The sequence below is a fragment of the Stegodyphus dumicola genome, chromosome 12, assembly GCF_044657685.1.
Source record: "Stegodyphus dumicola isolate Sdum_Otavi_A_Nest chromosome 12, ASM4465768v1".
NCBI classification, from domain to species: Eukaryota; Metazoa; Arthropoda; class Arachnida; order Araneae; family Eresidae; genus Stegodyphus; species Stegodyphus dumicola.
Window position 1 is genome coordinate 45720892 of NC_140779.1, and position 22537 is coordinate 45743428.

General features: G+C 31.7%; 1 protein-coding gene across 1 annotated transcript in view; it reads right to left on the reverse strand.

Annotated features, from left to right (window-relative positions):
• The window catches only part of nsl1 (non-specific lethal 1), a 71167-nt gene that overhangs the window by 17287 nt on the left and 31343 nt on the right, over nucleotides 1-22537 (reverse strand). The window contains exons 2-3 of the mRNA XM_085827681.1: nucleotides 10403-11055; nucleotides 5047-5134 (exon numbers count right to left, since the gene is read on the reverse strand). Coding sequence (XP_085683807.1) covers nucleotides 5047-5134; nucleotides 10403-11055 — 741 coding nt within the window. The remainder of the gene's footprint in view (nucleotides 1-5046; nucleotides 5135-10402; nucleotides 11056-22537) is intronic.

A 22537-nucleotide genomic window follows, 5' to 3' on the forward strand; every position in this document is an offset into this window, starting at 1 on the left:
TTATGTATTTTTGCCTTGTGGCGAAGTGAGAACTGAATTAATTGAATGAGAAATACTCAATCGTCTGTAAAAATTGTTTCTTTTTTGTTTTGCTTGCTTAATTTCTTTTATACATCGTTCTAGATTTATTATAGTATTTTAACTGAACATGTGGCAACGATTAGATAATTCTTTAAATGATATAAATTTTGTGCATTCTGAATTATAATATGAACAAAATATAATACTGTTAAATGAATCTAGCACCAGAATGTCGCTATGGTAAACAAGGTGAATTTTAAAGAATGCATTTATTCTATTGTGGTTTATGCGCTGTTGGCGAAGTACGTTTAATTCAATCTAATAAGTTTAAATAAAATGCAAGAAAAAATGCTTATAATTTAATATTCCGTACAAGGAAGTCATGTGGTTTACAAAACAGATTTTTTTTAATAGGTTGTAAGAATGACTTTTAGATATTAATAGCAAATAAGAGGAAAATATTTTTGCAGAACAAGAGTAAACGAAGGAAATGCAATTTCCAAACAGAAATTCTAATGATAATAGAAGTAAAAAAAAAAAAAAAAATTGTCATAATATGAGAAGAGAAAATTTTCATTCATCAGCTGAAATATTTGGTGAGGTTTTTCTCCTTCATTTAGGTTTTTCTACACCACCACATAACCCCCCCCCCAAAAAAAGAGAATGTCTCATTATAAAAAAAACATGAGAATTTTTAATTTTAAACAACTTATCTAATTAAAGTTATCACAGCTTTTGTCATTTATAAGCAAGTTTCCATTTCATGTTCTTTATCACTGTTATAGTACACAAAAGTCTTTATCCGGACATCCATAAGCCGGATCTCAAAGCTACAAACTTTCTGCGCATGCGTTAATGTATAACGGACAGTATAAGCTAAGCTAAAATTATCTAATTATCTATTTCCGTTAATGTTGCAGATTGTGTTGTTCCTTAATCTTCTAATTGGATTCGGCTTATTATTTATTGCAGACCGTTAGAGCAATTTTATAAAAGTAAGCTTGAACTTTCGATTATATCAAAAAGAATTTCCGATTCTGGAGCTACCAAAGGATCTACAAAGCAAAAGCATGTTCCGATGTCCATCAAACAAAAAGTGGAATTGCTGCAAAAAATGGATAAAGGCATATCCTTTGATTCTCTAATAATTCCGAAATATGTTTATCAATTTCACGCTGCTCTGCGAGGGGGGGGGGGACACGGCCCGCAATGAACTGGAAGTTGATCTGTCAGCACTATCCTTATCTTCAGGGCAGATGTTTTTATTTTATTTGGCTTATAATTCCTTACTAAATGTAGTATTTCATCTCGATGTACTCCGTCTTTGATATTATTTAAATCAAATTCCTCGTCATTATAAATATCACGAATACACATCAAATAGTTTTCTGGTTGCAATTTTCTAATTTCGATTATGCATAATGTATGCTTTACGCATGCGCGCGTTGAAAGAAATGTTTAATAAAGTAAACAAATAAATATAAAGCTTTCATTTTTGTAAATTTTGGTACCCTTTAGATAATAATTGCTTTTTATTTCATGAATTACGGTTTCATATTTTTAATTTTATAATTTCTGCAGGCCATCTTACCAGATTTAAACTGATAATCTATAATCCAGAAAAACCGATAATCCGGAATCGCTGAAGTCCCAACATGTTGGGATTAAAGACTGTTTGTTTGTGACTATTTGTTTAGAAAAATGCAAATTTAAGACTGTTAAATAAATTAGACTACGAATAAAGAATCTCTCCACTTTCTGTATCTGTTGCAGCGATAAAGAATGCTTCCTGTTGCCTAATGAGATAAATAAATCAGCTGTAGGGGACCTGCTTATAGAAATGTGCACTTTAGAAGACTTTCTTATGCATAATAGTTTACAAGGGAAAGCTAATTAATTATTGTTAACAAATCTGTACTCAGTCAATGATGCAGTAGGTTTGGAGGAAAAGGCAGTGCTTCACTTAGAGCACAGTGCCATTTTACTGTTTAAATGGTCCTTGGGCTGTACAGTTAACAAAAGGGTAGACAAATTGTCAACTGCACTTATCACTTTCTTGATAGACATTATATCAAATTGCAAAAACACACTGTTACCTTTTCTTGAGGTGAAATAGAAAAATATGTAAGGTACAAAAGTCCAAATGCTGCATAGCTCAATTTTTCAAAAGAAGTTGTGGGGTGACTGAGAGTTACTGAGTAAGTTCAAGTGAGTCGTTGTTTCAGAAAATGGCCTTTAATTAATAATTAGGTGAGGAGTTAGAGAAGATATCATCGAAAAATAGGCTTTTTGCTTTTCATTTGGAAGATGAGTTTAGCAAAAAATGAAGGGTAGAAACTGTTAGAAAAGTGTATAATGTTTGGAAATAGAATTTAATGGGAGATGATTTTGATTCATCTCGTTTACCAGGGTTCCTGTCTAACCATAATGAATACATTTAAGAAATGACTGTGAGCAGAAAATTCTCATCTGAGGTGATGAAAAGTTCCAAGTTTTACAGTCATTAAGAAATGAGTGAATGGTAAAGGTTCCTATCCAATAGGGATGAAATGTTCCAGTATTACAGGCAACTAAGAAGAGACTCAAGAGATAGTGTTAAGGATCAGTTAGGTTAGTTCATTTGCAATCTGACCTCTAGGTCACCCCTCATCATTAATTGATGTTTTTAGATTTTCGAATTCTCTCGAAGTTCTCAAATAATTTCATATTTTAAAGCCATTCTCAAAATGTGAACACAAGACTGTAACGTTACTTTAGTAGTATCTTAAGTGGTACTTAAGCCCCTAATGTTGCTTTTAAAAATTTCGTGATTTTGCTACTGAATTTTATGTAGGGTAAGCGCACAGAAAGTGATGCGTAATAATGAAGTTTAAGAGCTCTTCATTAAAAAAAATTAAATAATTTCGAAATGCTTATGTTTCACTTTTTGCCCAGAATTTCGAATACCCCAATGTTTGTATTAGAAATAGGAACAAATTATAACCCATTTCAAAAAATAACCATATTTATTAGTGAATCAGCAAAAACATTCCTCCAAAATGCTAATTCACACTCAAAATGGCAGTCGTAAAAAAGGGCAGAAATTTTAGATTATTAAACAATCCTTACATAATCCTTAATTAAGGACCTTCTGCCAATTTCGGCCATAATTAAGGACTTTAACTCTTTCGCATCGAGAGAGGCCAAAATCTCAATTCCCCAAACATCGAAAACGCCCGTATCTAAGAATTTCTCCTGGAATGCTTTTCCTTCCCCCATGACAAGTTGAATACTACAGCGCTAACAATAGGGTACTTAAGTACTTCTTTCTTCAATGCTTTGACACTGTGTGAAGTTCCCCCCTTGGGACAGGATTGCAACTTCGGACATCAAAAGCTAAACACTGACAGTAAACAAAGGAAAGGAAGGAACAAAGGAAACAAGGAAGCTACTTTTAGTAGCTTCAAAAGAATGATTGACACGTGATTTAACAACACCTGAAAGCAATGAGTAATGCAGTAACGTGATAGGGGAAAGCACTTTAACAGTATTTCCCTAATTTAAGTCAATGACTTTTGAAAATGTCCCTTTAAATACAATAAACCCAAGTAAAACTATATATTTACAAGTTAATTTTTTTCGCCTACATGTATAATTATTTTGTTGTATTTGTTTTGCAGGTTCTTTAAATCGTTCTCTGGATATAAATCAAAAAGACAAAGATGGGAATTAGTCTGCTTACAAGTATTTCATTGCTACTTCCACATACTATTTTCAAGATACCGCTTTATTCAGAAAATTAAATATAGCATATTTTTTATTAAATATTTGATTGATAGTCATTATAAATATACTATGCCAGGGTTGGCCAAACTTAATGTCAGTAACAGCCGCACGTTTGAATTCAGGAATGTTCGAGAACCACATCTAAATTTTCTAAAAGCCACAAGTTCATATTTACATCATAATAGAAGTAGTGGAGGAGGTTTTAAATAGAAAGAAATCCCTGATAAGTTTGTAAAAAGAGTCTAAACTAATTAATTACTTCCTTTTGGACACTGAATAGTTTTAGTTTACCATATTTCCTATGCATGAGCCGCACAAATTGCCTGCGAGAGCCGTATCAGGGTCACGAGACGCACTTTGAGCACCCCCATTCTGGCTCAAATACTTTATGAAATTTGTTTTTTAAAGTCCACATTTGTGATGTTTCTTATTTAAGAGCTTCTGCCTTATGCTTATCTTAGCCTGAATGTGGAATGTGAAACTTAAAATGTGCAGCTATCACTTCAACCCCAATTATCTTCAACAGGAAAGTAAAATACTCTCTTTAAAATATCCTCACTTTCTGATATAGTTAGTTCACCACAGAGCTGACAGCACACCTATAAGCAAAATCGCTGAAAGCTAGCATTTTTTCAGGCTTGGAATACAAGACAACACTATTTTAGATAAATTCTGACAAATCAAAATACATTTAACTCAAAAACACACAGACTTTGTTCTAGATTATTTCTGTCTTTTGCGAAGATGTTCGTCTTAGAAAGGTTATGTTTTATAATTAATTATGTTTGTTTATTTACATTCTTAGAAATATTGGTCACTTTTTGTGCAGAAGTATTATTTTATGTAAATTCTAACAAATCAAAATACAATTAAACCTGCCTAAGACAACCAACTACTGTTCAATATAATTCCCCCCCCCCCAAAGATGAGCATTTTACAGGCGTGATATGTACATTCTGGCGGCAACATGACATCTTACTGTAACAGGTGCAATAGTGTAGCATATTAATTAGAATTTAAAACTTGGATGGCATGCATTTTGGAAAGCTGCATTTCAAAAGAAATAGCTACAAGGTCATTTTTTTTAAAATAGCAAAAACATTTTCATTTCTGCCTTTATTCTTCTAGCACATTTTGACATAGGTTCCCCCCCCCTGAAATAAACAACGATCTATAACTGAGTCCTGTTAAATTAAAATCAAGACAGATTGCTTTACTGCATAACTACAAGTTGCTTATATAATGTTTAATATTACTTACTTTGAGATTGGCGATAAAGGTTGCACAGGCTGATATCGGCTCTCAGTCTTCTTAAACACAGTTCCTACATGCAATTCCCAAGGAATATCTGAAAGAAAATAAAATCCTTACAATAATAAACTTGTACAAATATACTGATTATGTACAAATTATATGCTTAAAAATACTTCTACACCAACCATTAAATCACACAATCAATTATCAACTTATGTTAATGAAAAACTCGTATATTTTAAAGAAATATAACAAAAACATTGTCACTTTTCTTTAAAAGAAGAGATTTCAGAACTAAAACCATGGAAATTATTTTATGACTATAAAAAATATATTATAATGCATTTAACATGTTGAATCTAAACTTTTAATTATATTCTTAAAAAAAATTCCATATGAAATACTTTATTATAGAAATCTTTTCTGAATGCCAAATCATGCAATCCAATAAAATATAAAACTCGAAAAAATGCATGAAACAATAGTTACCTACAATGCAACCTTAACACTAACTGTAGTATCCACGAACAGAGCGTTCACGAATATTTTTGGGAATGAGACTGTTGCAAACACCTGCTTCAGCAGTACGTGAAAATAAATATTTGTTTCATATTTTAACACGTTGAGTGCCATGCATATGTTTTAGGAAATCCCGTTTAGGACATGCACGCCACTTAAAAGCGCTGGTATTGTAGGGCCAGTGATTGGTATTGCGGTAGAAGATAGTTACAAGTTGTGAAAAAGAAGACATTCCATCGAACAAAAATGTAAGAATATCCAAAAAATCGACGACACAAACTCCAAAGAAAACCGGGAAAAGCCTCTGAAGTACGAAAATATTGTAAATTATGTTATGATAAAAATGCAACAGAAGCTGGTAGAGTAATAGCCAGAAAAAAGACTAAAAGAGTGTTGTCACATTTTGTAATAGCTGTAATGGAGAACCGTTTTTATGTTTACCCTGTTTCAATGAAATCGAATGAATCAAAATCAAATCATGAATCAAAATTAAGTAAATTTTAAATAAATTTTGTGTAATTTCATAAAACAGTGTAAATTTTATAGTTATATATCACGTTACACGTTGTCAGCCAGCGGCGGTAGACGCGTCCAGCCACAAATGCTGATGCAACCTAAACAGAAAGTTTAGTGAAGCCACAGATGGCTGACGCAGCCTAAACGGAAAATCTAGTGTCAGCCACAGATGTCTGATGCGGCCTAAACGGAAATTCTAGTGTCAGCCACAGATGGCAGACGTTGTGCTCAACGTGTTAAGAGAAATTTTCTTTTCTCAGAAGGACAATCACTGATGATCAATTTTAAAGAAATACTGGTATTCTGGTCCCCACCCCCAAATTTAATGAATTCCACACACCAGCAGTCACAGGGTTAATGACATTGCCTCAAATACCCTGCTTGATAAGCCAAAGAAAAACGTTTACATGTGCCACTCTAATGCAATCCTAATATGGATAAAGATACTTAAAGGAAATAGCCATCTGGGTCTCCAGTAGCCAACTACAAAAGATAACATCTCAGCTAAGTGATTTCACAAGCTACCAATGAGCTAATATGTCCATGGGAGAATCTGAATCCCACATTATGGGATATTCCTCACCTAACCACCCTAACTGGGTAGGTGGTAACTTTCTCTTTCTACCAAACTACAGAAATTATTCTTTCAAAATAATCTGAAATGGTTCAGATTTCAATGTTGCCCAAAACAGCTTTTAAGCTTCATATGCTTTTGGAAACATCCAGTTGATCAATCTTTCTTGTACTCGCTCCTGTTGTCGATTCTTTCTTTTACCATTATAGTCTCTCATAAAATGTAAAATAAAAATTTTAATTTTCATTGATTGCTTCAAGAGCCACGGAACTTCTGATTACACGATATTCAGAAAAGCGCTTGAAGTAAATTCCGAATAATTCTTAGAGAAAATGGGGGATCCTTCTCTCTCTCTTTTTTTTCCCCCCCACTTAGGGTTAGCCGACAGCATGGCATTCAATTATTTAACAAGCAATACAATGACCCCCCCCCAAAAAAATCCTGTTCAATGGCCCTTTCAGGCTAACGAAATACATAACAATCATGCTATAAAAATTTCAACTACCTACCTAGCAAGTTTACCAAGAGCATTAGGAAATGCAAAAGCACATAAAAATTGTACAACTTACAATATCAGTGTACTTAAAAATCCATTCCTCAACATTCAAAAATAAACATTTAGTGTATACCAATTAAAATAATAAAGGACCCACACAATATACAGTCAAATGTCGTTAATCCGAACTCCCATAATCCGGACCTCAAAGCTACAAACTTTCTGTGCATGCGTCAACGCATACGCATGTGCATAATACGTTTACACATGCATGTTTAATGCATAACGGACAGTATAAGCTAAGCTAAAATTATCCAATTATCTATTTCAGTTAATAATGCAGATTGCGTTGCTCCTTAATCTTCGAATTGGATTCGGCTTACTATTTTTTGCAGACTGTTAGCGCAATTTTATAAAAGTAAGTTGGAACTTCTGATTATGTCAAATAGAAATTTCTGATGCTGGATCTACAAAGGGAAAGCATGTTCGATGTCCATCAAACAAAAAGTGGAACTGCTGCAAAAAATGGATAAAGGCTCCGTTGTTTCTCTAACCATTCCGAAATCTGTTTATCAATTTCACGCTGCTCTGCGGGCACGGCGCGCAATGAACTGGAAGTTGATCTGTCAGCACTATCCTTATCTTCAGGGCAGATGTTTTTATTTTATTCGGCTTATAATCCCTTACTAAATGTAGTATTTCATCTCGATGTACTCAGTCTTTGATAAGATTTAAATCAAATTCCTCGTCATTATAAATATCACAAATACAAATCAAATAGTTTCCTGGTTGCAATTTTCTAATTTCGACTATGCATAATGTACGCTTTACGCATGCACGCGTTGTAAGAAATGTTTAATAAAGTAAACAAATAAATATTAAGCTTTTTTTTTGTAAATTTTGATACCCTCTAGATCATAATTGCTCTTTATTTCATAAATTATGGTTTCATATTTTTAATTTTAGAATTTCTGCATGCCATCTTACCAGATTTAAACTGATGATCTATAATCCGGAATCGCCGAAGGCACGACGAGTCCGGATTAGACTTTTGACTGTAGTCACATCACATTTCACACATTCAAAATTTCCAATAAAAGATCTAAGACTTTTAATTTCAACTAAATAATTTTACAAGAAATAATCACTTTTAAAACCCCAATTCATATATTCAAATTACTGTTCATTTAAACATTACAAAAAAATTAAATCATAATAATAACAGTACTTCTCATATACTTGTTTAACACTTCCAAATTCAGTGAAAGTAGAAAATACACCAATTAGGACTAAACTTAATGAATTAGTATTACACAGAATTAGTACTTTTCATTTCTTGGATTAGAAAAGAATAAATCTGGCCAGTTTCATTGTTGCAGATTACAAAGGAAATCTAATACAAAATACAAATGGAATATAAAATATGTATGTGTCATATGCAACACACAACAAAGTATGTGCATGTTTGACCAAAATCTACTAGAACACTGAAATATACCAGTAGATACACATCACAAAGACTTTCAGTTTATTTTAGTAGTATTAAAGAGCTGAAGTAGATCTCTATAAAGTCTGACAAACAAAAAAGAGATGACAAATATTAAAAAAATCAGCAAAAATAAAAATTTCTAGCTATTTGGTTATTTCTAAGCAGATGAACAGAATAAAAGCAAAGGCAGAAAACAAAAGCACAGTTGATAATTGTTTTAAAAGATAATTGATATGTAATTCAAACTAAATAAAAAAAAAGTGTTAAATAAGATGAAACCATAAAATATGTAAAGTTGATTTCCTTCAATAGACTGTTCTTCATATTCAGTGAAATTAAAATAAATAAATTACAGTGGATGCACTTAACGAGGGAGGGGAGAGATTTAATTTCTCATTTTAATGCAGCATTTTTAATCTATTTCAAAATTATACAAGCAAAACAATGCTTTTAAAAAGTAAAAAAAAAAGTAATTGTATTTTTATTTGTAAATGTTTAAATATGCATTATAAAACAACTGAGCTGAAGTAATTGTTGAAAGCAAAACATGACTACTTAAAGCGCATGCAATTAAAGTAAGTTCCATTATGCCAAATAATCTACAGTTATGCTAATTTAATAAGTCTAAAAATTGCAACAAAATGCATTTTTTTTTTTTTTTTTGTTGTTGTTGTTGTTGTTGTTTGTTTTGTTTGTTTGGTCTATCATTCAATTATTATGCATTTACAGTTAATAAATCCAGATAAATATTTATACAAGAGTTACAAAATAGAATGAAAAGCACTTATTTTAATATTTTAAAAGATTCCCCTTTTTGATATATTTCATCCCTTTTTGAGTTGGTATTTCACACATCAATATTAACAAAACAGAAAAAGAAGATGAATTATATTTTTTGGAATAGCTTTATAAAATATTCCAAATGGTATCAATCACCAAGATTTTGTTAGTAACTTATTAAAAAAAGAAGCATTCAACAGACATAGCTTTCATATACCTTCCACACTATACAAGGAGTATATCACCACAGTAATTTTTGAAGTAACTATTCAGATAACCCACTCGAAACTAGATTACAGGCAATCACTAAAATGACACACTTTCAAAGTTCCTGGGCTCCTCTCTTCTCAATGATAAGGTGGCTATACTAATTTTATTTATAAGGACAACTTTTTAAAGTGGAAAGTAAAAAGTTGCCCCCAAAATTGTATTGTAGAATCCTTCAAGTGAGATAAGACTTTTATAATATTAAAAACATGAGAAGTAGAAAATTTTAAAACAGCAAAACACAAGAGATAATTTGTTTGATATTTTATTTGAGAATTAAGTTAAAATATCAAACATGTAAGTTGCACATATACAATAAATAAACAAAAAGTGCTATAAACAAATCCCCTGTGATAAGAATTTGCTAAGCCTTTCAATATATTTAAACATATTATTTTTTACTAATGAATGGTACATTTAAATGTACTGTTCATTAGTCAAAAATAATGCTCATAATAAATTTTAGAAAATGCAAATTACCATTCTGAATTTCTTCAAAACTTTAGTTGATATACATTTCACTTTTCTTTTAACAGACTAATTATTTATGGATCTACAAAATTTTTTACAGATTTGATTAATCTGATATGCGTTTATCTCCCATAAAATAAAACATACTTCTTAAAATTGACTAAAAATTTTTTTAATAAAGTTTTAAGGGGAAAGAAGATGTTTGAATAGCACAATTACGTTTTAAAACAATTTAAATTTTATCCCTTACCTTTTTCGAAAGACAAAACTGGATGGAAGGTTGGGTCCAAAAGAGCAATTCTGTCAGGAAGAGGCATTGAGTCAGGATCTACACTTTGTTTACAGTTATAACGTCCTGTACATAGTATACATGGATGCATCACATTTTGAGAATTGCAGTCACAGTTTATCGTTGAGAGTCGAGATAATTTATTATTTGTCAAATGAAGACCAGTGGTAGGGAGGAATTTGCGCTTACGAAAGCTGGACGTTTTCAATGGCCGAGTCCGACTGCAAGATTCATCCTCTAACACAGAATGGTGAGCATGTGTCGAGTCTTTTTCAAAATGAAGTGAATGTGAACTGCTAGCTTCAGCATGTGCAACACATACTGCACTATTTAAAGAACTATGGTCTAAATAGCCATTCACTTGCTTTATTAAACTTTTCACTTTGGTTTTCACAGCAGTAGTCTGTTCAGTTGCATTATCCAAATCATCGATAGATACTGAGCGAGCTTGATTCACAAAACATACATCTCCTTCAACTAAGCATTCTTTCTTTAATACACCATTTAATATTCGAATCAGATATTCAATTTCATGAATGCGTGAAAGAAGCCATGTTGATCGTCTCTCCAGTGTCGCGCGCTTCTTCAAATACTTCCCATAAAGAATCTTGTGACTATAAAAACAATATGGGCAATCGGTTCAGTTTTGTGCCATTTAAATTTTTAAATGACAACATGTACAATTTGACCTCATACAGATAATACATGCAATATGTGTGAAATAAAGATACATTTCAGTACAGCAATCACTCGCCAAATAATTTTTCATAGGGAAAGGGCACTCGAGGTTAAACAGGCTACAGCATTTACTGTTATTCTATGCTTTTCCTCTCTTAAATATATAACAATAAACTAATTTACACACGAGTTTTTAACACTTGCATATAAAGGACTTTATATAATATTTACATTAGATAAAGCAAAACATATACAAAATTCAGAACCTAGGAACTTAATCTTAATGTTATTTCCTTAGTCTCCAAATGTGATTTAAAAAAAAGAAGTGAAAGTATTATACAAGGGAAAAAAATTAAATCGCTTGGCAGACTCACTACTTTAAAACTAAAAAGTATAAGAAACTTCATATCTTCAGCCTATAGTCACAGAGTAAACGGCCACAAAAAAGTTACTTTAAGGTACACTTAAGAAAATGCTACCAAGGATAGTTCAGAAAAACTCATCTGAAACTCTAAAAATGGTATACATCAACTAAGTACACATTTAAGATAAAAGCATGAAATAGAATGTAAATCTTTCTAGAACAAACTAAAATATTTTCAACTCATTAAAATTCACTTTGAGAAGAATATATTCTTTCTTTAAAAGCTGTGTTTAACCACAATAGTTCATAAAAAAAAATTAGCCTTTCATCCTTTTCCCAAGAAAAATCTACTCTTTGTTAAATATAATTTAAAAAAATAAGAATCTTCTACAGTGTGCAATGTCATATATCCACAAATTTCCCTTTTGTTTAATTCTTTTACTCCAAACATAACTGTACTATCAAATATCCCATTTACTGAAATAACTATATCCTTTTTCATTCCCAAAAGTGACCAAGTTACAACTTTAACATTAGTTTTATAGTACTTTATTATCAGTTATCTGTGACATGTATGCATAATAATTCTGCGCATCATTTAAGTCAGTAACAATTTTACTATAATTTTTATGTAATAGTTTTTTAGCAATCTTTAATTAACCCTTCAGAGATTGGGAAATTAAACAATTCTTTCTTCTCAAATATGAGAGACATCTATCAGTCGTAAATTGGTTAACATGAGCCGTGTTCATCTGCAATTACTGTGGTGCGTAATTTGAATGTAAGCTGAGGTAGCTGATTGACCATCAAAAAGTGGCATAGAATATTTTCAATAAATTACAAGACTTGATTCTTTCTTTGTAGTCTAACACGCAGACCTTTTATTTAAAAAAATTATGTACATAAAATATTTACAGTTAACATCTGGACAAAAAGAAAACACAACTGTATGTTCAAAACTACATAAATATTACTAACAATAAAACTATCTGCAGCAAAAACTAATAAATCTGAAACCAATGATGCAATCCTGTGTAATGTTTGGCCTGGTTATTGGCAGCCTGTTGGAGATTAGTTATCCTATATGCTGTATACTCTGAATAACAATTCTCAGTAATGTGACTGCTAAATGACAGATGGGGAATTATTTCTTACAAAGTTAGAAAGCAAAATCACTATTATCTACAATTTTCTACACATACTGCATGAAGAGATCTTTTCTTAAAAACTCCTCCTTAATCACTATACAAACTTCGATAGGGAATTACAAAATATCAAAACACAGAACATTTATTGTTCACCTCTAAATGTGAATTCTTTAGTAAACTTCTATACTACTAAGAAGAATTACATTACACCGTTATGCACCTAAAAAACTTACTGCAACATCCCCCTCTCATTTAAGTATCACTTAATTTAAATATATATGTATGAGACCATAGAGAGCTTGGTTATTTTAACTATTATAATTGTACTTTAATCTACCTTTTGACAGAGATAATTATGCTGAAATATTCAGAAACAATTTTTCTGTATACATATTTTGAATATAATGGCTATGAAAAATTCAAGGCAAGAGACTGCTGTACTACTTATCAGTGCTTTTACTGTATTGCACAAGATAAACAGCTTAAATAAAGACTGATTTTAAAAAAAATTACCTTTGCATTATAATAATGCTTCAAAGGATCACATGCTTCCATTTGAAATGGAGAGAAAAATAACATACCAAGTTTCCCCAATTAATTTCCAGCTAAACAGATTCTAAAGAAACTACAGCAGAATTAATTATCCAGATTAATTACAACAATAACCTAACCAGATCATTTAGTTACCTCCTTTACCCCCACAGGCAAATAAATGTTTACTGAAATGCAAGTAAGGTTTTATTTTAAATTTATTTCAGTAAAAGTTTATATAGTTAGAAATAATAAAAATAATTAATTTCCATTAAACAACATCCAAAGCATGTGGACAAAATTAAATAATGAAATTATTTTTTTATTTGTCTGATGAAATTAATGTTTACTTAGGTAAGGTCTAAAACCAAACACTATGTAATATTCCTGACCTAGAATGAAAATAATGTCACTACTTTATTTTTAGAAAAGGAGCACTTGCTATGCTTGGCTAAGCAATGAATGATCTGTAAAGCTAGCTAAGCATACTCTTATTTTTCATTTGACGTTTAAATACTACAATATTCATCAAATGAATATATGTTGACAGGTAACTGAATTAAATAAAATGAATGCATGATTTACTAATAATATCATCTTACAAGAAAATGCATGTCATATACATTTATTTAAATAAATTTAATAATTTCTTTAAAATTGCATAATGTTTTATTCTTTTGTTAGTTACATCCACAAACAACTTAGCAATATTGGATTAATAAATTTATAACTTAAGTTTTACTGCAGGATTAAGCATTGTTTTTTCAATCTCATTAATTATCCACACAGACCCCCCCCCCGAAAAAATTACATCTTTCCAAAACATTAATAAGCCTACAATTTTAATAACTGATCTTAGGTAAGAGGATTTTATTTTAGTTTGCCCGATAAACCTGAAAGTTGCACATCACAGAACCATGAAAGTTAGCAAAGATAATGCCAAAGTTGCACTAATTGTTCCACTGGAATTCTGAAGGAACTGATGTCTGTTCAGTATTTGATTTACTTCATTTATACATTTCTTAAAAGTAAAAATTTAATTAAATTTTACCAGAATCACTGTTTAGAATGCTATCAATACAAATTTCCTGCAAGTAATTTTTGTTACCTATTACCATTTTGAATGCCATATTCAGCTGGCCATATCATGTCCATTAATGAACAATTTTCCTTGACAGTAATACCTCAAAACTGAAAATAATCTACTGCTCTACTGTTTTCTTGGCTGCAAAAAAACAGAACTATAATACCTGTTCATGATCACATATTTGCTCTTACAGATAGTTCAACCTCATTCTTAATGCTTTATTTCTTACATTTTCCTGTAATAAATATTGATGAGAATTCAGTGAAGGCACTCAGTGTTTAAATTTTTACTAAAAATGGGCAGTGAACTAAAAAAAATTAAGAAAAACTGCCTTAGACCAAACACTAGAAATATTAACTGCATTATCACAGACAACACATAAGTCTTAAAATATGGTAGATAACTTTAATCCCAACCTTCTTTGTAAAACTTCAAAATATCAATCGTGGAATATTTTTTCATATTCTATTTAAAGAAATATACTCAAATTATGAAACCCTTTTATATCAAACTGTCAGAAGTGTCATGCAGTTAAGTTTTAAAAATAAAAGATGGCTTGTTGATTTTTCAAAAATATGATCAAACTACATTTCTCTAAGAGGAAAAAATACATACTAAATTCCACGTTTATAATTTTTAAGAGAACTTTCAACACAATATTCTAATTTATAATAATAAAACACAGAAATGGTAATTTCCTCAAATGATTTTATTACAAAAAATAATATTTTGTTGCCTATAATAGTCAAAGACTAATTTTAAGAAGTTTTGTGAAACCATTTTTTTTGGGGGGGGGAGTTGTGTGTGTGTGTTTGCGTGCGTATGTTTACTTTAACCACTACAAGAGGAGTTGACAAACACGATATTAAATTATATATAATTATATTCATGAATATGATTAAAACATTTCAAACATATTCATGAATATGCACTCTTATCACTACTGTGTGTTAAAAACGAGCACAGATCTTGCTCACCTGCACTGCCATTAATATGTAACACAAGAATTACAATATCAAACAAAAGCTAAAATAGATTTACTGAGCAAGCATACACCCATCAAATTATATTAATAAAATTACCAGTTTTTTCCCAATACTAAAAAATAAATACACACCTAATACATAACCTGAAATTCACACTTTCCAATTAACTGGATGCCATTAAAATTGTTAATCAGATTTGTTAACTATCCTCTATCGCATGTGCAAAGAAACATGTCTGGGAACCTTCCCTTCCAGTAAATATAATTGGTAGCTTTTTATATGCTGAGATCTGGAAGTACATTCTCTCCTCCTTCCCACACCAGACATAGTATATAGAATGAAACTTTTGTGGCAGCATCACAAATGTCTGAAGTAGCATCCAGTATGAATGTTTGAGCCAAGTACTTAGGTGCATTGAGAATATGGCAAAGCACACTAGGGCCATCTGCCTAAATGGAGGGATGCCTTCGTGGAGGACTTTCTAAGGGAAACTGGCTCTTATACCCATTACACATGGGGAAAACCACGAAAACGCCCATGCAGCCAGCCCGTTCACAGGATTCGAACCTCGAAACGAACTATCAGTGTTCAGCGATTTTACTGCTCGGCTGCTGATGGGCCTGTTTGAGCCAAGAACCATTCTGTTTAAACGTGCTGAAAGAAACTCGTTTCTCACAGAGGTTTCTTTAAGCATCCTCAGATTGATAAACCAATCAACTATCGGGGTTATAATCTTGTCTTCTAAATCCAGTTCAAGTGACAGAGAGCTGAATGAAAATATTCCAAGTAAATGCAGTTCAGTAGTTTATAAAACAACAGAGAATTGTAAAAGCTTTCGAAAATGAAAAATAAAGGAAAGCAATCACCACTACAGAATGATTTGGAAGAGGCGAAAGATGGGACAATATGGAAAATACATCAACAGTGTTTAATTTCTTCTGGTCTACAACCTATTCAAAATATTCTAAAAGAAAATCTGGGATGTACACCATATTAAAATATTGCTGATAACAGTCCTACAACTTCCTGGAGACTTTTCACAAATGTAAAATTTTGAATGTCAAACAAATATACAGAAGTGGAAGAAAGATCAAATTTAAATAATGATGCCTGGAGTACTTCTCTTGATGAATTGGATTTCTTTATTGCAATATTATACGTTCAAGGAGATTTAGCTGCAAAAAGGGATCTCTGTTACTAGCCTTTGGTCAAAGACCTTGGGGCCACAAGTTTTTCTCTTCAACAAAGAGCTGTAACATATTTTTAGAAATCTTGTGATATACAGTGGCCCCCAAAAGTGTTCGTACACTTATGATTTTCATTGAAATAGGGCTCTATCCATTAATTAAAAGTAACTTTCTGAATAAGATTTTAATAATAAGATCTATAATTTTATGCGCAGAATGCCCATGTAATCATTTCAGCTTCTCTGAGAACTTGTCGAACAGTTCAAGGTGAAACTGAAGTAGAAAACTTTGCATTAAATTCTGTAGAAACTTTTACAACACTCAAACGTGGGTTTTTCAGAAATTTTCTAATAATTTCGGAACACAATGAACTGGAAGTTGATCTGTCAGCACTATCCTCATCTTCAGAGCAGATGTTTTTATTTTATTCGGCTTATAATTCCTTACTAAATGTAGTATTTCATCTCGATGTACTCAGTCTTTGATATTATTTAAATCAAATTCCTCGTCATTATAAATATCACGAATACACATCAAATAGTTTTCTGGTTGCAATTTTCTAATTTCGACTATGTGTAATATATGCTTTACGCATGCGCGCATTGAAAGAAATGTTTAATAAAGTAAACAAATAAATATTAAGCTTTTTTTTTTTTTTTTTTTTTTTTTTTTTTTGTGTGTGTGTGTGTGTGTGTGTGTGTAAATTTTGATACCCTTTAGATCATAGTTGCTTTTTATCTCATAAATTACGGTTTCATATTTTTAATTTTATAATTTCTTTTATAATTTTATAATTTTTAATTTCATCTTACCAGATTGATTTGGTGATCTATAATATGGAAAAACCCCTAATCCGGAATTGCCGAAGTCCCGACGAGTCCGGATTAAAGACTTTGTACTGTATAACTATAATAGCAGTTGTTTTCTCTACTGAAGATTGAGATTTAGAATCTGCTCAACCTGGATTAAAAAATGCCTTTTTTGAGATATTTTGCAGGTAAGCGAAAGAAATCTATTTAATGATATTTTAAAATAAACTCAGGTATTTCACATTTATTTAGAAGCATACATAAGCAAAAAATATGTGCATTAAATTTCGTGATAGTATGTCATCATACTAGTTGTAGGAGTACGACAGAGAAAATTGCCTAGAGTTTGAAAGTATTATTATTAACTAATAATAAATGCATTTAGGTGGAAGAAGCATTTTTTTATTTTACTGCAAAATGACAAATAAGGCATTTGTTAAAAAGTTCAAAGATTCTGTGGTATCCGGTACATACTTGGCACAATTTTACCAAAGTAACCAGTTTACTGCTCATTATAATGTTGCCAAATCCTGTGTGTACTGTATACTGGGATTGAACAGACTTTGTTTGATATGAGAATGGAAAGGCATTTTCTTTTGTTCAACATGCACTGCACATACGCAATTAAATCTCTCGATTCTTGAGGTTACTGGAAACCAAAAGTTGTTGAAAACTTGCTTTGCCTTTCTTAACCAGTTCACGCAGGTTCTACTGCTCGCCAACGGTGACATTTCATCGCCAACGCTCGCCAACGGTGACAATTTTTTGAAACATAAGTAGTTGGTATATAATTATTATTAAGGAAAGCACTAAAATAACTGTTACACTATTTTTATTCCATTTTATTCAAATTATATTTTTTAATTAGTACTAAAACTTTTCATTTAAAAAATTTAACTCCTAGGATCCATAGTTCTTTTTAGTATGATAATTCTGAAAACATTTTCCAACATGCAGAGAAACGTTACAGCAAGAATGCAGTGGAACTTCTTTTCTTGGCGGCAGTGCAAACTTTACAGGCTCTTCGCGGGTTTTGAATTCTCCCATTACCACTAATACGTGTTATTCTATGTTTTCTCATGTCCGTAGTAAGTCTGCCTGGTGGATCAAACCTCGGCGATCTTTTATCACATTGAGCAGCCGATCTTGATTGTTGTTCCTCTTCACTCCCATTAATCCATGCTAGTGCAAGGTTTAGTAAAAACTGCTTGAATCTAATAGGATTTTCAGAATTTTTTATGTATATCTGGAACGCTTTGAATAATGCACAGTTTATGAGATATAAAACCCCTTTTTTTTTGGTCCATTTTTTTGTTTGTTTGTTGTTTGTTTCGAAGTATGGAATAACACGATACACCTTTCATAAACTTATTATACTCTTGTATGCAAATTGGTTTAATGCACTTTTTTATTCTTTTACTCACACATTTGACCATGTATGCTGAATGTAGCGTAGAAATCATCATTATCAATTTTTTGGCCGAATTCCATTTTTGTACCATAATTTCCCTTTTCCTACGAAATTCCTTGACTTATTTTTCAATGTAGCAGATTTTAAACAATTTGCCATTCCTTTGTTTACTCTAATTGTGCCACAGATGTTTGTTTTATACTCTAGTAACTCCTCTGCAACCTTTACACTATTGTAATAGTTGTCCATATATATACATTGTGCCATAAATTTAAATATGACGATAGCACGGACAAAATTGTCGCAATTAGTTAATAATATATCTGGTGTGTATGGTACCTGTAACCCAAACCGTTCCAGGCAAGCATGAAAGTTAGGTTTAAAATCAACTTCTGACCAATCATTTGCCACAGAATTCTCATCACTTTCAGATTCACCAATTATTTGTCTTCCCTTATTTTTGAATCGTCTCACAATTATATCGCTCCTACTGTCCGAATCACTTTCACTATCAGAGCAACTATCCTCTTCTGATAACAGATCAGCATATATTTCCTCATCGAAGAGCATTTTGAAGGATATCTTTAAATCTAACGTAAGTTTCCGATATTTGAAGGCAGCGAAAGACAGTCTCAAACTAACAAAACAAGCATCCACAAAAAAGATTTCAATAATATACAATCTGGTGAATTGGGAGAGGAAAACAGTTGAAACCAATGTTTCCTGATCGTCAAATGTTTTGCTATAGTATGTCTATCTATACAAACGTCGATGTGAACCATCGTCGTTGGCGAAAATAAGTCGCACGTACATGACAGTGGCTGGTAACCATTGGTCACGCCAGCATGACAGCGGTCCATAAAGTGTCAAAACAGTCTGACTGGAACTGCGAAAACTGGCTCTATATCAGCTGCCTGAATGACTCATGCGATACATAATTCGTCAAGTAAAATGATCGCTTCCAACACTGGTGTAATAATTGCTTTTTTTTGGGGGGGGAGTGCCATAAGAAATTGCCAGATTTTCACTAAAATATTTCAACTCTCTGACTTTTCCGGTTTTCCTGGCAGCGTGAAAACCCTGTATAGGGCGTCATGCATATTTTTATTGTGATTTAATATCTTATAAATATGTAGAACATTGTGAAATTTAAATTAATTAAAATGTATGTTATTTAAATGAAATTTCTTGCATTTCATTTTTATACGGGCTGCCAAAACCTTAAAATATCTATTCTGAAATTAAAAATTTTTAAAAATTTTTTTGGTACTTTTAACTAAATTTAAAATATTATGTTAACATTCTAGAAACTAAATTTTATAAATCATTAATTACAAATCATTGTATAAATCATGAAACACTTTATTTTCTGTATATATCTCCCATTTAAATTAAAAATAACATCACCGCAGTCCATGAGTCAGCTATGACCCACCCCGGTAGTTCTAGATATACAGGAAATGCAGTAATTCTAGTGTTAAATCCTATAACTAGGGTCAGTTTATGTATTTTCAATTTTCCAATCTAATGGCAAACAAAATCATTCACTTAATTTTAAAAATCACACAGAAAGTAACTCGGACAGTAAGGAAGGATCTCATGGTTACCTGCTTGGAAACAGACGATTTTATACAATTTCTAAGGAAAATTAGCTCATATTTACATCAATCTGTTTAGTTGAACACAAAACATATCAGAATACCTGCCTCAAGAAAGGGCTCCCCTTAAAGAGAACTTAAGAGAAACTGGTTATTCACTCTGCATATAAGTTTTCCTACATGCAGGGTAAATACAAGCGATAAAATACTCCTATAGCGAGCCTGTTCAATAAAGATTTAAATCCATGCAGATTTACCAACATTTGGTGATCTTACTAATCTATCTAACTTAAGTTTCATATATTCATTGTTATGTCTTCACAACGCATGCTGTTTTGCCAAACTTGATTATTGTTACAAAGAAGTATGCTTGGACTAAGAATGAAGAAAATCCATTAGTTTCACCCTTCGAATGACTGGATTGTTCTTCATCCAAATAAGAAACCTTTTTCACGACTGCAGAGTTCACTACACCCTCTATCCCATTTCTTTTATGTCTCTTGATATCATTTGACTATAGGTAAAAGGGGAATGGAAATCAGGAGAAAAAAAGTGCTTTTCTAAGTACACTGTAGAAACTTTTTAAATTTATATATCATACTATACTTTTCTGAATACAGACCAAGAAAAATTATTCGTTTATGTCAATAACCCCCTGAATTAAAAAATGAAATCCTTGTTAGTTTGCCTGAACTCTTTATTTTCAAAATGTTTTGCTATTTTTTGCATAAAACAAACATCTAGTTTCAATTCTTGAATCTTTCTGAAAATCAAACGCAGCTCTTGACAAGTCCAACCACCCATTATAGACTAAAAATGTTTTTAGCCTTGTACAGAAAAGCCACAGAAGAGAACTGCCAGCAATGAAAATACAAATGAAACATCTAGAACAGCAGTCGCCAACCGGTGGTCTAAGAAAACGTTTTGATGGTTCACAGAAAAATTGGGACCTTATTTATATTTTTATGAAGATTCAGTTTAAAAAATGACGAGTTACAAAACCTATTATGAAATATGGATTATACTTTTTTAAATTTTTGCGAAATTCCTTTCGATTATAGCGACTTTCGCAGGTGTATCTTGCGACATTTGAAAGTGCGATTTGGCATCCATGGATGTGCTGTTATCAATAATAGAGCAAATTCTAATTATCTTTCATTTTGAATTACAAACATATGCTATTGTGGTCATTAATAACAGTTTTTCTCCATGTGAATAGGCATCTGGATGGATTTTTATGAGAATTATCTGCATTCTTGTTTATAATTGTATCACTGGAAGTTTCTTTTGTTTTGTCTTAACTGTTGATCCATTGCTCCATTGCTAAGTAAGGATGATCATGTTTAGAATAATTTAAAAATGTCAGTTTATTGATACTGCTTTGCATTTGCCAGTTTGTTCTTGCTTTTCGTAAGTTCCTTTTCAGTGATATGGTTTCTGTACAAGAAGGTACGATTTTGGTACTTTTCATATAATTTTTCAGTGTGAACGAAATATATGTAGTTTGCTGATTATTATTGGATAAATGTACTTACTTTTTTTTAATTCATATTAGTGTTCCACCAAATATAAAATTACATATGTAGTGGTCCGTGAAGTTCTAAGGGTTGATGACTGCTGATCTAGAATATGTTTACATAGTATTAAAATTTATGCACTATTAATATAAGAGACACAAACCAGGTTATAATCTAACTAAGAAACTTCACAATATTCAAAGTTTTGCTTTAATTTTGAAATATAAATTTTAAACCCCTTTTATACATAAAAGCAAGCCCATGAACAAGAACAATCCACCATTACTGAAAACTAATTCTTCAAAATTGCCCCAGCAAAGCAGCATAAATGAGTTTTAGTGACAGATGGATTTTCTCTCCTCTTGGAAGAAATGCAAAGGAGAAATGTTACTCATACTGCACAACAGAGTTCATGCCAACTGTAAACAACATGGTTGACTTGTAGTTCTAAGCATTCAGGACTCAATGAAACTTTTGCTTTATTAAATATTTGTGGCTGTGAAGTATTCAACTTAAGCGTAATGGAACAACACAAAGTAAAATACAGTAAAAAAGTCGTTAATTCGGACACCCATAATCCGGAATGATCTATAATCGGGACCTCAAAGCTACAAACTTTCTGCACGTGTGCGCGTCAGACCTTTACGGCTGCGAATATGCATGTACGCATGCGCATAATACGTTTACGCATGCGCGTTTAATGTATAACGGAAGGTATAAGCTAAGCTAAAATTATCTAATTCAGTTAATGTTGCAGATTGCCTTCGAATTGGATGCGGC